This window comes from Xiphias gladius, chromosome 17, assembly GCF_016859285.1.
Source record: "Xiphias gladius isolate SHS-SW01 ecotype Sanya breed wild chromosome 17, ASM1685928v1, whole genome shotgun sequence".
Taxonomy (NCBI): domain Eukaryota; kingdom Metazoa; phylum Chordata; class Actinopteri; order Istiophoriformes; family Xiphiidae; genus Xiphias; species Xiphias gladius.
In genome coordinates, this window is record NC_053416.1 from 8,975,755 (window position 1) to 8,991,713 (window position 15,959).

General features: G+C 39.0%; 2 protein-coding genes across 2 annotated transcripts; both read left to right on the top strand.

Annotated features, from left to right (window-relative positions):
• Positions 1–2,899: 2,899 nt before the first annotated feature.
• On the top strand, positions 2,900–4,767 carry cldn3d (claudin 3d). The gene has a single exon (XM_040151475.1). It carries the CDS (start codon positions 3,177–3,179, stop codon positions 3,846–3,848), a length of 672 nt encoding a protein of 223 aa, XP_040007409.1. The 5' UTR covers positions 2,900–3,176; the 3' UTR covers positions 3,849–4,767.
• Positions 4,768–8,042: 3,275 nt separating this feature from the next.
• LOC120803029 (claudin-3-like) lies at positions 8,043–9,826 on the top strand. The gene has a single exon (XM_040151301.1). It carries the CDS (start codon positions 8,173–8,175, stop codon positions 8,821–8,823), a length of 651 nt encoding a protein of 216 aa, XP_040007235.1. The 5' UTR covers positions 8,043–8,172; the 3' UTR covers positions 8,824–9,826.
• Positions 9,827–15,959: the final 6,133 nt, after the last annotated feature.

Sequence of the window (15,959 nt, forward strand, 5' to 3'; positions counted from 1 at the left end):
CTCCTCTGGAAGGACGTTTATAAGTGTCTGACCTTCTGTATATAGGTTACTACGATCATTGTGTTGGCAGTGGTTGAACGAATTTTACCTTGGCAGTTAACCAAACAGATAAAGCAATTATTCATACATGAGTAAATTACGAGGAAGCGGACAATCTTGCTGTTTACTGAAACTCATTGGTCGACTTTTGTGACAGATAGAGAAACTCCGCCGCCCCAGACAAATCTACTTCAGCGGAAAAATATCTGTGGAGTTGATAAGTGTATCAACTCCACAGATATTTTTCCGCTGAAGTAGATTTGTCATTTTAAGCCCTTTATTTATATATAGTGATATATAAATAAAGGGCTTAAAATGATATTTGCCGTAGCCCAATAATCACAGCCTAGTTAGAATTAAAGTTTCATTATGTAATATTGAAACAGTTTATGCAAATAAGTTGACTATGGATATACTGTAAAACTTGTGCACTTCTTTAGGTCATTTTTTATTCACATTTCAATCTAATTGTATGGACCTTTCATTGGCTGTACACTATCTGAGTCTCCCATGCGGACCTTAAAGTGTAACTTCCCCCCCAGCTCTGAGCCCAACTCAACCCACACCATAATTCTGAAAAATGCTAAAAAGTGAGCAAGGAGTGTGTTAGTAAAATTCTAAAGCTCCAGTAATCAATATTTTTCAAATGAACATCATGTGAAAGGGGTCTCTCTCGGCAGACGTACTGAGCTATCTATTGTAGCCTTTTTTTTTTAGCTGATGAAACAGAGAGGTAAGGCAGAGTTAGAGGAAGAATGTCAGACTTTAATTTGTCAGTTGGACAGGCATATGACTCCAAATGAATGCTACCCTTGCTCTGTGCAAATAAAGAGCTGTTTGAGTTTATGAGACATTATGTCTGTGTTGTCACTTTGTGCAGCTAGCTGGAGAGAACACACTGTATTGGTGCTGTCAAATATTTCTTGTTTAAGCATGCAAACAAAGTTTTTAATAGTGTTGATAGTCAAATGTAATTTCTGTTGTTCGGATATTGTTGGTAGATTGTTGGTTTCCTTTCTAAATACATCGTAATCTCACTGAATTGTCTTTTATTGGGCTTAATCTTATCGCGGTCACTGGTGATTGACTTACAACGAAGTGTGATAAATTGTGCACGTATTCAAGATAAAATTGTGTCCGATTGTGATAACGACAGAGGGTACTGCAGTTATAACCTGGATAAATCTGTTAGACTCACCCGTGCAGATATACAGTACGTGGACCCACACTAATAGAGTCAATTAGTTCTGATTTAAACAGCAAACATGAACATACATTGATAATATGTAATTTTCAAGAATCGTTCACTCTGCTCTACCAGATAATTGTCCCACATGACATTTCTTACATTTTGGTTAGCAAGTTTGTTGTTAGCAGGTTTTATGTCATGTGTCGTATGTGAAAATTGGCTAATCAAAGACACCCTCTTGTTAGGACGTTTAAAAAGGATGGTGATATTCTATATTGTTCCAACGATTGATCCTACTACCAAGTATTGTCTATGGATCCAAAGCCCGATATAGATTATTTCTCGGCGCCATAGACCTCTATTGTGTCCAAAATCTCTTTTAAAATAAGATAAGAGGATATACCACCTTCATTACAATGAACATGGGCGCTGTAGTTTATTTTGAGTAGATCACATATACATGATTGTGCTGCCATAAATACTCATTAATACACAAAATGTGTATTAGTTCATGGCTGAAAACAGTCCCCAACAAATACACTTTTTACTCCCGTTTGAGAAATGTAATCTGAAATCCAAAATGCCCACCTGTTTTAGGAATTTACTGAGCCTTTTTTTTAAAAATAAATTATAAATCTGTAATTTTTTTTTTTTTTTTAAACTATGTCTTCAGTAGGTACCAATCGGCTTGGAGCTGTGTGCCACAGACATGGAAGGAAAATCAGAAGGTACTGAAAGACAGACTAACAAATCAAAGGTTATGGTCTTTTCATAGAACTTCGTGATTCAGTTTAGCATCTATGTAATAATCCCATCGTTGTTGCTGAAGAGTTCATGTATACTATAGTTTGTGTCATTCATGCTCCCAAACATGAAAACAAAAAGATTGTTCGCCCAACTTTTGAAGCTAAAAAAGAATAGCTGGTTCAAAGAAGCAACATATCTATACATATCTATCCTGAGCATTTCTAGTTTTTCATTAACTCAGATTTTACTGTATGATTACCCATAGACTGAGTGACCTAGTGGGGATGGTACGTGGTACTGCACTAAAAACTGAAACCTAATTTTATAGTCGAGACTGTAAAAACCTGACACATCACCACAAAACTAAAGAAGCAGAACAGAAAATGGAAAGCGAAATCCTGCTAAAAATTTAATCTGTGCTGATTTACTCTTTTTCTCTTCCTTTGTCTCTCTCAAATACAGTCCCTCTCTATGCAAACATACACACATGCCCACCAGATACAGACACGCACGCGCACACACACACACACACACACACACACACACACACACACACATGCACGTCTATTAGAATATATGTTTGTATATCCATCCCAGTCTCATGTGGTCACCTATCAACCACATAACAACCTCTGCCCTGGCCACTCATTACCTACTGACGGCAATAAAGCAGACACACCCAGAGCTACCCTCGGCAAAAGGTCAAACCATAAAAATACTCTTCATTTGAAAAGGCATACAAACTTGCATCAACACACCCAGGTGGTAAATGGGGCCAATGCCCAGGACTCACCTGATTGGTTTGGTTTGATGTCATGTTTTAGGGGGGCTGTCCACCTGGTAATAAAACAATAAGGAACATTGACTCCTTAAAAGCAGCAGAACACAGGAAAACATTATCAAATAGACGCACAGAGACTTTGGGAGGGAAGAACACTGTGACAAATCAACACTTCACTGGATTCAGGAGCAGGTGCAGCAACTTCAACTTTAGGAGGGGACATACCTGGTGGAAAGAAGGGTCAACAGATAAAGGGCATAATCAAGAAGGCCATCAGATTTTTGTCGGACAAGAAAAGGAGGAGAGGGAAGCAAGGAACCCTGTGAGAAAGAGAAACTTCAATAAAAAGGAACTGAGTGGAGAGAAAGGACAAATAAAGGAGCTTTTGATCCACAGAGGGGACATCTGTCTGGGTGCACCATGCCATCTTTTGGACTTGAAGTGGTCGGCGTCGCTCTGTCAGTGCTCGGCTGGGTGCTGAGTGTGATCAGCTGTGCTCTGCCAATGTGGAGGGTCTCGGCCTTCATTGGCGCCAACATTGTCACAGCTCAGGTATACTGGGAGGGCCTGTGGATGAGCTGCGTGTTCCAGAGCACGGGGCAGATGCAGTGTAAGGTCTACGACTCCATGCTGGCTTTACCTCAGGACCTGCAGGCCGCCAGGGCGCTCACCGTCGTCTCCATCATCGTGGGTCTGGTGGCGCTTCTCATCTCTGTGGTGGGAGCAAAGTGCACAGTCTGCATCGAGGACGAGGGCGTCAAAGCCAGGGTGATGGCTTCTTCTGGGGGGGGGTTCATCACAGCGGCTCTGGCCCAGCTGGTGCCTGTTTCCTGGTCAGCACACACCATCGTAGTCGAGTTCTACAGTCCACTCATCCAGTCTGGGCAGAAGATGGAAATTGGGGCAGCACTGTATCTGGGCTGGGCCGCTGCATCCCTGCTCCTGTTTGGAGGGTCCATTCTCTGCTGTAGTTGTCCTCCAAAGGAAGCGAAGCCAACGAGGTACAGTGTGCCCCCCCAGAGCCGTATAGCGTACTCCGCTGCACCGAGATCAGTGGCTCAAAGCTCCTACACCAGGAAGGACTACGTGTGAGGGAAGCGGACAGGACCAGGGAGGGGTTATTACTGTATTATTTTCACATGTATCCTGCTTATTCGTACATATTCAGGAAATGTGTATAAAAATGTAGCTAATTGATAATTACATTGGTTTAACTGGAACCACCTGTCTACCAGGAACGGGTGAGCAGAGCCATACCAGATGTTTTGGGTTTTGGTGGATATTGAGGATCATAGATGTGTGTAGATATTTTTGATACTTCTGAATGCCTTTGGGAGCCCTCCGCAATTGTTTGATAAATCTGTTTACATATAGCCATTAGTCTAAAGCAAGCAGAGGGAAATTATAATCAAGTTTCGAAAAAGTTTATTGTCAGAGTTCAGCGAGGAGATTTTGTGTCACAGAGTAAAACTATTTTATATATTTATTTGTGCTCATAACATTTAGATCAATTGTGGATGTTCCTCATCGTATTGATCGGTGTGTACATATTATGTATCACACTGTCAACTATTGTAAAGCAAATAGGTACACTTTTGTAACTGTAATGAGTTTTTAAACGGCTTTTTTTCTGGGGGAATAATATTGTTCTTGATCTTCTTGCAAAACACAGACACAGGCCGAGTCACAGATGTGAAACGTTATAGAGCTGAGCAAAATGGAGCTCACTGTGGGCTCCAACGCAAGGTCAAAATGGCCGACTAAACTGTAAAAAGAATAAGGGAAGTTAAAATCAACATTTGGATAGAGTGATACGTGAGTGATTTTATTTGGTTCATCACATTTCACAGCACTTTTTGATGCTGTGTTTCGACATTTTTTACAAAGGCTGAAACTCTTATGTAGCATGTCTTTTGTTGTATTAACATTCGATGTGTTTGTCTTTTATTAAAATGTTTTAGGCATGTGACTTTATGAATGAAAATGTTTTTAGATCTACTGAAATGATTAGAATAACTTGGATAACTAGAAAATGTAATAAAGATTTTTACTATGAAACATTATGTGAGCCTAACTCGTCCTGGCTGGACTTAACAAGGATGATCGCTAAAGGTTTAAATGAGAGAAAAGGCACATGTGATAAATTCCTTATAAAAAAAAGAGATCATCATAACTGAAAATGACCAACTTCAAGACAACATTGACCTTCTTGGGTTTTTTTTAAACTTTAAAATAATTTAACAATAACAGCATGAAAATAAGTTGATTATGCTGTACAGAAATGGAATGTAATGGGATGGAAAAGAAGTCCATTCTGTTAGGTGCCTCGCTCAGTGTCTGAACCACAGATACCATCTTTTTCCTGTTTTGAATAGTCAAATTTTCCCTCTGTGTTTGTGCAGGTGAGCTCAGGTTCAGCAGCCTGTTAATTCTGCATCTGGCCTATTTCTGCTCCTCTGAACAACAAGCAAAAATAAAGTATCATTATCGAAACATACTCAAAGTATTATGCAGAATGGCCCATTTAATAATAATAATAATAATAAAAGAAAAGAAAAAAATAATAATTATTATTATTATTTTTATTATTAATGCATTAAGTGTACATCAGTTAAAGATGGGGCCAATTTTAATTACTTTCTATACTGTTTGGTAGCTTGTGTCCCTTCAGGGTCAACAAAGTGTTATCTTATCTTAACCTATAATAATACATGATATTTGTTAATTTTTTGTATTACTAATCTGAATGTGAAATGTAATTAGTAATTCAAGTTATCAAATAAATGTAGTGGATGACAAAGTACAATATTTGCCTCTGAAATATAGTGCAAGTGGAAGTATAAAGAAACAGAAAATGCAAATACTAAAGGAAAGTATAAGTGCCTCAAAATTGTACTTAAGTACAATAGTTGAGTAAATGTACTTAGTTACTTTACACCACTGGTGACACCATGAATTAAACACATATAGGTGTGTCTTCATTTTATCATGCATTCCTTCGCAATGATAATAACTTGCATGGTTAAATATGTAAAATATATCTATACTAATTGACAAGAACATCTTTTCTTTTAATGCATCTTTACTTATTTAGTTGAGACAACCAGCTGGTCAGCGCAGGTGTACTGATACAGGCCCCACGCAAGTTATAGCTGTTTTCACAGTAGACATGCATCAACTGATGTTGTGACATAAACAAGTCCCCGTGATGGGACGACAAACAGAGCTCCCTGGTGTTCGGCCCTGGGGCTTGTTTATGCGTGCTGATGTCTTTTTCTGCTTTTAGAGAAGTATTTTGGGCCTCATACTGCTAATGTGAGGACATTAATGAGGACATTTTTGCAAAATGTGTTTGTGTGTATGACTAAAACATCGGATCACCCTGTTATTCAAACCTATAAGTGTCAAGTCATGTGCATCCCCTTGACATTTTTAAAACATTTGATTCTTTGAGATTTTGGTTTAGAGGTGAGTGATGATCCAAATATTGAGACTGACAAAAAAAAATTAGAGGCAATTAGGGGTATTTTGGTACTGAAAAGACAGTAACTTTGGAACATACCCTTCTTGATTTGTGTAACTTCAAATGAACATTCAAACATATTTTTGCATAGAACGAGGACTGGGGATTTCAGAACTTCATCACTTACAATGCTAGCACATTAGGAGGGGATCTTTTAATGATCAGTATAAACAGGAAGAATGATTACAGCAAGCAAAACCTGTTTCAGTGCTCATAAGGGCACTTGACAAAAATTGTGAACCTGTCCTTTAATTCTTTTAATTGCTGCATAACATAAAGCGTCTCACTTGTTGCATAGCAGATGCAAAAAATGTGAAATTTGTTTACAGGCAAACCAATAATAGACGGATAATGAATGTATAATTACTTTGGTTTAGATTGAGATTTTTTTTCAAGAACATTTCCCTGCACTTATTTCAGAATTACATAGATTTTTCCATTAAATTTCATGGCTAATTATTTGAGAATTATAGTTCTGTTATCTGAAGTGTTGAGAAAAATTTCAATCCCTGACAAAATGTTATTATGAGTCTAGTTTCTTAACTCAAATGAACCCATTTACATTAAATTACAAGTATAGCTCTTGTAGATAGTCCCCGGAAAGTCAAACTGCACTTATTTTTTTAAAAACAAATGTCTTGGTATTTTATTTCGACATTTTTTTTAACAAAAAAAAGACAAATTCTAATCTTTTTTAATGTATCTAAATTTTCTGGCTTGTTTAATCTTCACAGGGGGTGCAAACAATGCTGCAAGCAACGGTAAAATTAATGGAGCTTATTTATTCATGTCCTCTAGCCTTTTTTTTTACAAGGGATACTCAACCAGGAACTGTTTGGCCAAAGAGTTTAACCAATACTGAGAAGATCACGCTGTCTGTATGCTAAAGGTGTCTGAGAACTGGCCTATTATGTTTTCTCTCTGCTCGTATTTACTCTGAGTGCAGTTATTCCAGTTTCCAGGTGCGCTTTGGGATTGTTATCCTTACACCGAATCCCGACTGTTTAAGAAACCCACACGACTGGAACCAGGAAGTTACAAAAGATTAACAGTATCAGAGGGCCTGAGTGTGTGTTTGCGCCAGTGTGTGTGTGTGCTTATGTCTCTACGCTAACTCACAACGAAGCTTACTAAGTAGTCAGAGGCCGAAGCTTCCTCTCTGTTCTCCACTGTGTCTAACTACTGCATGTCAGCAGTCAGTCTAATTTTTTAATCACTTTACGTAGAGGAGGACTTCTCCTTCCCTCTCCTCTAAGAGGATCAGTGATTTACCTGGTCAGACGTCATTTGATGAACTTGTTGACTTTATACTGCACCTTGGATTCGTTCATCGCAGTTTAATCACCCACGTCTGACAAAACACAGGTCCTGGGAGAAAACTGGTGAACTGCTTCTTGTGTTGATTTTTCTTTGAAGTCAAGAGGCAGCTATCTGTCAACTCCCACCGACCAACCACACACACACACACACACACACACACACACACACACACACACACACACACACACACACACACACACACACACACCCCCTCCCCCTCCACCCCTCCTCACCCACCCTGTCTCCAGCTCCCCTCCTCCACTGTATGTGCATAGTTGTTTTTTTTTTCTTTTGTGTCTGTGTCTGTGTGTGTGTGTGTGTGTGTGTGTAAAGGCGGCCTCCTGCTGACATCATCACCATGGGACTCCTCCTCACTCCCCCTGAGGTATAAAGGATCTCTTGTTTCTGTGGCAGCATCTCTACATCACACCCTCTTACAGGTGCTCACACTTTTGACGGACACCTGAACAACAGACCAGGAGCCTTTTCCCTGCGTTCTGAAGGGTTTTGTTTGTCAGACAATCCGTGGACTTGCTATTTAAGTTTTGTTCTGTCATCAGGCAAAGAGCCAGCATGTCGATGGGCATGGAGATTGTGGGCATTGCCCTTGGAGTCCTTGGATTTATCATTGCTATAGTTACATGTGCCCTGCCAATGTGGAGGGTGACAGCCTTCATCGGAGCAAACATCATCACCGCTCAGACCATCTGGGAGGGATTGTGGATGAACTGTGTCACCCAGAGCACAGGCCAGATGCAGTGCAAGGTCTACGACTCATTGCTGGCTTTGCCCCAAGAGCTGCAGGCCTCCAGAGCGATGATGATCATCGCCATCATACTTGGGGTATTAGGGGTCATGATCTCCATTGTCGGTGCCAAGTGCACGAACTGCATTGAAGATGAGCCATCGAAGGCCAAAGTGATGATCATCTCTGGAATCTTCTTCCTCCTCGCTGGCCTTTTGGTCCTCATCCCCGTCTCCTGGACCGCCAGTGTCATTATCAAGGATTTCTACAACCCCCTCCTGACCAACGCACAGAGGAGGGAGCTGGGGGCATCCCTCTACATCGGCTGGGGGGCAGCTGCCCTGCTCCTGATTGGCGGGGCAATGCTGTGCAGCAGCTGCCCACCAAACGAAGAGAAGTATAAGCCACCCCGGATGGCGTACTCAGCCCCACGCAGCACCAGTGCAGGTGGAGGGTATGACAGGAAAGATTATGTTTGAACGGCCCTGAAGTGGCTCACAGATTGACTTGGAAAGGAAGATAGAATTAATTGTTTGTTGCACAAGTGTTTTTATGTGTGTGTGTGTGTGTGTGAGTTGATTTTTGCTGTCTGAAACCACAGGGTGAATCTCACGAAAAGACTCCAAGATGAAGATGTATGTACAAATATTGATCTTTCTGCTTTGCTTTTGGCTGACATGAATATTTACATCATTTTAATGCCTTTGCTGCACTATAAATCAGTAGTTGTGCCTTGTTAAAGAGGCCCTCATTTCCAGACTATGAACATGAGAGCCTGTTTTCCAGTAAAACCTAATTTCATTCTTTTGAAATGTCAAAATGCATTCCACAGAGCAAATGTTGTATTTATTCAAAAACTTCTGTGGCATTACGTGGATTTGAAAACTGCCTGCTACTTGTGTGTGTGGCTTTATCATTAGCCGGTTGGTGTCATGTTTCACTGAAACTCCCAGTTAAAACACTGTGTGTCACTTCAATGACAATGACGAGGAAGAGCCAGGTGTCATTTTACATGGATTTGGTTGCGTGATTGTTTGCGTGCAAGACTGTGTGTGCGTGTGTGTGTGTGTGTGTGTTTTGCATGTAATATTTGCTTAGGAGAGTTTCTGCTGAGACTGAAACTAAAGATGGATCCAGGATAGGGCCCCAGGTAAAAACTCAATCTTACTCACATTTTTACTGTTTTACGACAAGGAGACTGTTTCAGTTGGCATGCAAGGTCTGACTTTTTATGTGTCCATATGTGTGTTTATTTTACACTTCTGTGACAAAATGTTTTTTTAATGTATTGAAACGCCACATTATTGCGCTGTGTGTCTGTTTTTCAAATAGATTGGTATTGTTGTGTCTTTATTTCAAACATTTTTGTATGTTTTTCTATTATTTGAGATTTTAACCAATTCCCTGTACAGTCTTATGTATATCAAACAAAGAAACAAAGGATGTCTTTAGTTTGTGTGTGTGTGTGTGTGTGTGTGTGTGTGTGTGTGTGTGTGTGTGTGTGTGTGTGTGTGTGTGTGCATGTGTGTCTGTGTGTGTGCGTGTCTGTGTGTGTGTGTGTAAGACACCCTGAGGGAACATGACTACTGCTGTTGTAGGATGTGTGTTTCCAGATCAGCAAGATGTGTTTTGTGTGCATACAGGAAACATTTCACTGATCCATGTCCATCTCTTTTAAAAAAGAAATGTGTGTTTAATTGAATTTTTACTCAAACACTGTTCCAAGAGCAATCCAATGTTTTTTAGTAGTGTTTGAATTCCGAATCTGCTGAAGCTTTCAATAAAAGTCATAATGAGAATGATGTGGGGGGTTTTGTTTTTGTCTTTATTCAAGAAAGACACAAAAGGCACAAGAGGCACATCACAAAGCATGTGCTACTAAAACAAACAAGGATCAGTCCAAATCAAACAGTTTAAAAAGCTTAAAGCTTGGTTGGGCTTTAGGAGTTGGGGTTCTTTGTTAAGTAAATGATACAGCTGAGTTAAATTCATTTATCAGTTTAGCCAGAGCCATCCATTATGCTTAGGTGTGGCAGGTGCCGTAGGCTTCCTCAGGATGCCATGCACTTGTCAAAGATGAAGAAATGTTTGACAATTGGCCATGTCATGGAGAAAGGAAAGGAAAGGAAAGGAGAGTCATCCCTGCAGCTCCAGTGACATGTTGCTAGGAACTTGAGCAAAAAATAAATAAATCAATAAATCAATAAGAAAAGACTGAAAAAAAGTATTAGGTATTTTGAACATAGTGCTCTCGTTTGTGTATCACTGCTCGCTAATTGACTCTAGATAGTATAAAGAGAGACTGAATACAGACGACTCAGGGTCACCACAAGATTAATCAAATCAAAAACTGCCTCTCTTATAATTTGTCTGTTTATTTAGATCTATTAAAGCTCACTGCCAGTCTCCCATGAATCCACATAGGCAAACACACACACACACACACACACACACACACACACACACACACACACACGTATACACACACACCAATACTCAGTTAAACTTAATCATACATGGTAGCATGTAGTTCATATACACAAACACATCTGTATATATCTAAACTAGCAGCCACAATAAGAACTCTGCAATCAGTCTACAATCAAGTAGGAATATTAGTTGTGTTGTAAACACACTATTGTATTAGGTTCCACTGTTGTCTGTAAATAAAGGTCAGTGTGCCCATTTCTTTTTTTTCTTTTTTTTTTTTTTGTAATTCTTAAAGATTTTAGCTGTTCCTTACACTGACTTTGTGTTCATCTCACACTAATAACAATAGTCCTGAATACCTACTGGTCTTTTAAACTACACACAAACTACATAAAACGTCTACATAAATGTCAGCAAGCCACTTAATGGATCATGAAACTGAACAGGAGGTCATGAGCAGCAGCTGGGAACATGATAAGAGCTGCAACAAAAAACCAGAAGAGAGCACCTTGTTAAACTGCTACTGTACCAGATTAAGGTAAAAGTAACTGTGTGTTTTTGCATGATAATAATAAATACGTACTGTCAATAATCAATATTCGTAATTAAAGGATTGTTTTGTTGTGACTCCGTTGGGTAAGGTACAACATGTACTAAGAAATACTAAGAAGACATATCCGGTTGAGCTGACCAAAGGTACCTTATCAGCCTTGAAACGCCCCTGCTACACTCACTGCTCACTGAGCAGTTCTCAGTCACCAGGTTTTACCAATCAGTCGTACACACACACACACACACACACGCACACACGCACACCTTGCCATAACCCCTGTAATCTCAAAGGACCATGATCAAGGTGGGTTAGTGAGTGGAATTTGACCAATTCAATGGAAAAAATCTCTCTCACAAATATGATGTGACAAGTGTGACAATAATATTTTTAATTACACAAGATTACTAATTGTGAATAAATAATCTAATCGCAGTTCAGTTGTGGAGTTAACTATCATAGTTTCAACTGAGCACAGAATGGCAGGATTTCTTGTTTTCAGTGTAAGAGAGAAAAAGTTGCTGTCTTTCAGCAAATTGTCATCTTCTCATAACAAAATCCTGGAGAATGTTCTGCATCTTGTAGTAAAGTACAAATCCACCCTAAAACTTTAAAATACTTTTGAAAACAGTCACTGGCCCCACACCTTGCATCCTGTCAGTAATGTTGTCTTTGAGGGGTGTAACTGTTCCTTATTTACACAATTTTCCGAAGCTACTATATGCAGCCATCCAACGAGCACCTCTGAAGAAGCATGATGGCCGCTTAAAGGTGTAAATAAACAAAATGTCTGTGTACATTCAGTGTTTCTTACCAAAATGTGTAATGTGTATTCTTGATTTTGCAAAGCCAATTTTTGGAATTATTTTAAATTGTGCATTGATTACATATGTGTTGCCTAGCTTGTCGTCTTCATTTTCGATCCCGTGGAGTGCATACATTTCTACATTCCTTTGAGCATTACCACCACCAACTCTTGGTCAATGGAAAGGAGTGTGTTCAATACAACCACACAGGGACCCACTCGTAAAACACATAGCTTCATGGTGCGACTAGTGGTCAAAAACTCCACAGGGTTCTTTTAATGTAGCATAGTCCAAACGAATTATGATCATTCATCACAAAATACAGAATGGGTCATTTCTATCACTGGAGCAGTATTTCAATACGACCCAGTTTCCTACGTTCATATACTAATAAACTGTTTTCCCAGTTGCGATGTGGTGGCAACGTCATCACGGGTTGGATTACATTCGGAGGCAAGGTTTCCTAAATGAACGAAGCGTCACATTTATTAACGGCAGCAGGGCCACCGGGAGGTGGTTGGGATGGTGCACATTGCCACCACAAGTGGATATTGCACTGCAAGATCGGATACCTTGGCGGGAAAAAAAATGTTGTCTGTAGACATTATACTGATATGTTCAGTATAAACATATTTGCAACTTGCCATACTCCTAAATTAACAACACATCTTCATTACGTTCATAGAAAACGTAAACTGGTCGCAATTATGTTTCCTACAAAACACATTTGCTGTTGGTGAGACCTACAGTAGCATGACAGCAAAAAAAAAAAAAAAAAAAGAAAAGGTCAAAAAAATGTTATGACAAGGAAGTACAGAGAATCAGGGCCACAAATGTCATTGATAACACATTTGAATGTAAGCTTCTTTTTCCAGTAGGAACATGTGAAGTTGACAGGTAGCAGATTTCTCACAAACAAGATGATGACCAAACAGCAAAGTCCAACGGGTTCCTGATAGAGACACTAGAAAGTATGATCCCAGGTTATCACTGATTTTTTTAACCTCACTGATTGATGGACCGTAAAGTTGTGTAAATCAGATAAACTATCTGTTGCCAACACTTCAGCTGGTGTGTGTCAATGAATATGTTTTAGAAATATTATTCTTCATTACAAAGGTTAAAGGACTCAGAAGAGACATGATTAGACAGGAGTTTTACCACACAAAGTGCACGATATGAGATGATTAAATAAATAGGATGAACAGGAAGACAATAAAACACAAATTTTGTTTTTTGTGGGGTTTTTTTCTTTCTCGGTTAATTATCAGGAGGTTAAGACCAAAATATTTCCTGAAAAGTGTCTTTACAGTTTTGAGTGAGAAGTCTGATCTAAACACGTTGACTGCTTCTGGTCTGATGTGTTTGTTTAGATTGAAATTCAAAAAAATCTAAATCCAAAATCTGCAAATACACCACAGGCCTCATTATTTTATCTTTAACACTTTATGTAGCTTTGTGGATATAAATACTTTTTACATCTCCATATCTATATATATTTTTTGTCTGTGTTTGTATCATAAATAAACTCTGAAATTTCTATTATAACACGCAGATACAGGCCACCTTGATAATTTGGAAGGAGCATGTTAGCTCATGGCCTATCAGAGTCAAACCTCCAGAAATTCCATGAAAATCTCCCGAGTTGGAGTTTCCCACCTCCAGGACACACAGTGAACACCAGATTTACCCCAACACCAGAGCCAAAGGACATGATCGAGCTTTGACGGATAACAGAAAGTAGAGTCATTTCTCAAAGTTCTGACACGTGCCCTTTGCAGTAATCTGCTGCGAGCGTTTTGCTGCTGTTATAGATAAACAAGACTTCTGCACTGTGAGCCTAGATGTTGACAGCAGGGACAGCAGTATATCTAGAGTTTGAACTGATTTCTGTGAGGAAGTGGTATGTGCACTGACTTCTGGTTTTCTGACTCTTGACACAGTTCTCCCTGCAAGGAGTCCATTCCTTTCCTCTCTGACGTTATTCTGATGAGTCTGCAGCACTTATCGGGGAGATGGCTTTTATGACTTAATGAGTTGTTGAACTATTTATATCTGTAAATCCAGATAAATTGGAGCTGTTGTGAAAGACTAGAATAGCGACTAATTAGAAGGAAATATTTTGGTATCACTATTTATGTCATAAGTGGATAAACAATAAACACCGTCTGATTTATCTGTTTTAATATTAGGATAATGACAACAAATCATTTCTGAGAAAGAGGTTTCCTGGAAACTGTCTGACTTTTTTTGATGTATACACTTTTTTTTTTACTTTTTAAAGACTAAATTTAGAGAATATAACAACAGAAAAGGCACAATAAAAAAGAAAAAGTGTCTTTGACTTATAAATGTCAAAAAGTTTGCAATTTGTTGAAACAGCAAGTACAAACCTCCTGTTTTGAGAGAGATTTTTTGTGAAAAGCAGGATATCAATATTCTGCACATTTACATCATAATCTGCAATGGAGTCTGGCTCCTAACATACATACCTAAAAACGTCTCTTCATGAATCATCATTGGGGCCCTTTTGAACCCCCTTGAATATTTCCCAAATCCCTCTGAATAAAAACTTGTTTGGTGGGAAAAAGGTTTCTAAAGGTGACACTATGAGGGTGAAACTGTCACCGTGCACCAGTGAAGCAGACGTTGAGGTCTCTTGTATTGTAAATCAGCAGAAGTTCGGTTCATTTGTCTGGAACAATTAAGCTGTCAGTGAACATTGTACGAACATTTTTCAAAAAGTGCCATACACACGCTAATTATCACCACTTCGTCATTATATAAACAGAAAATGTTGTGAAGTCGACATTACATTTCCATCTTCCTTTATCAACTACTGTGGTCTTCACTTTGGTCTAAAGGGTTTTCGGGTCTGCACACAAGTTGTCACATATCGAGGCCTGTCAGTGGAGGCAACACATCATGAATTATCACATTACAAGGCATTGTCTACAAATAGCGTCGTAGAATAAAACGCCCGGCATGACAATGGGCAATCCTGAAATATAAATATGCCCATTTTCAAAAGTGATGGCAGCCAATCTTTCAATGTAGACAAATTACATGTTTGTTTATGTGACAGGTTAGTGACTTATCTTCACAGAGTTTCTTTGGCTGAAAGACATTTTGAGATTTTATAGTGTAGCTCAGCGGTTTATAAAGTATACCGGTCATTAAATATTGTAATGTATGTTTGGCAGTCAAACAGGGTGAAAACTTTCCTTTTACTTCCTCCATAGAATGAAAATGATCCTCTTGTGGTTAAGAACTAGAAAAAAAAAAACATCACTTACTTGCATGTAAAGTACAGTATGTGTGTATGTGCAGCGGCTTTGAAAAGAAAAGGTTGAGAAGAAAAACAAAGACTTTATTTGCTGTGCTCCCTGTAGCATGAAGAAGTGCTAGTATTTAACTGTCTAAACACTCAGCCTCATTACACAGCACTTAGGAATGGGGACAGGAATGCAAAGTCAGTACAATTTGTTCATATTCAAGTCAATGGAAGAATGACCTTAACTTTAAACTTCCACTGTCACTGACAATCCTAACAATGGCAGTTCCACATTCAGTCTTTTAATTCTTTTTTGTTTTGTTTCATTTTACCAATGTTTAGTGAATCTCATGCTATTATTTTTTTTTTTCATATTGGGGAGAATTCTGTATACACCAGTTGGCCTCCTTCTTCCCTTTAGTGTTAAATAGATACAGTACATCGTTTTAAATAGATATGGATGCATTGTATGCATTATACTAGGATATATTTAATTGTGTGAATAAGTCTGCAGTTGTTGTGCAGTATTCCAACTTGTTGCCAGTGCAATATTAC

Excerpts from the sequence above, each read along its gene's own strand:
- cldn3d (XM_040151475.1), top strand. The coding sequence starts at position 3,177 with ATGCCATCTTTTGGACTTGAAGTGGTCGGCGTCGCTCTGTCAGTGCTC.
- LOC120803029 (XM_040151301.1), top strand. The coding sequence starts at position 8,173 with ATGTCGATGGGCATGGAGATTGTGGGCATTGCCCTTGGAGTCCTTGGA.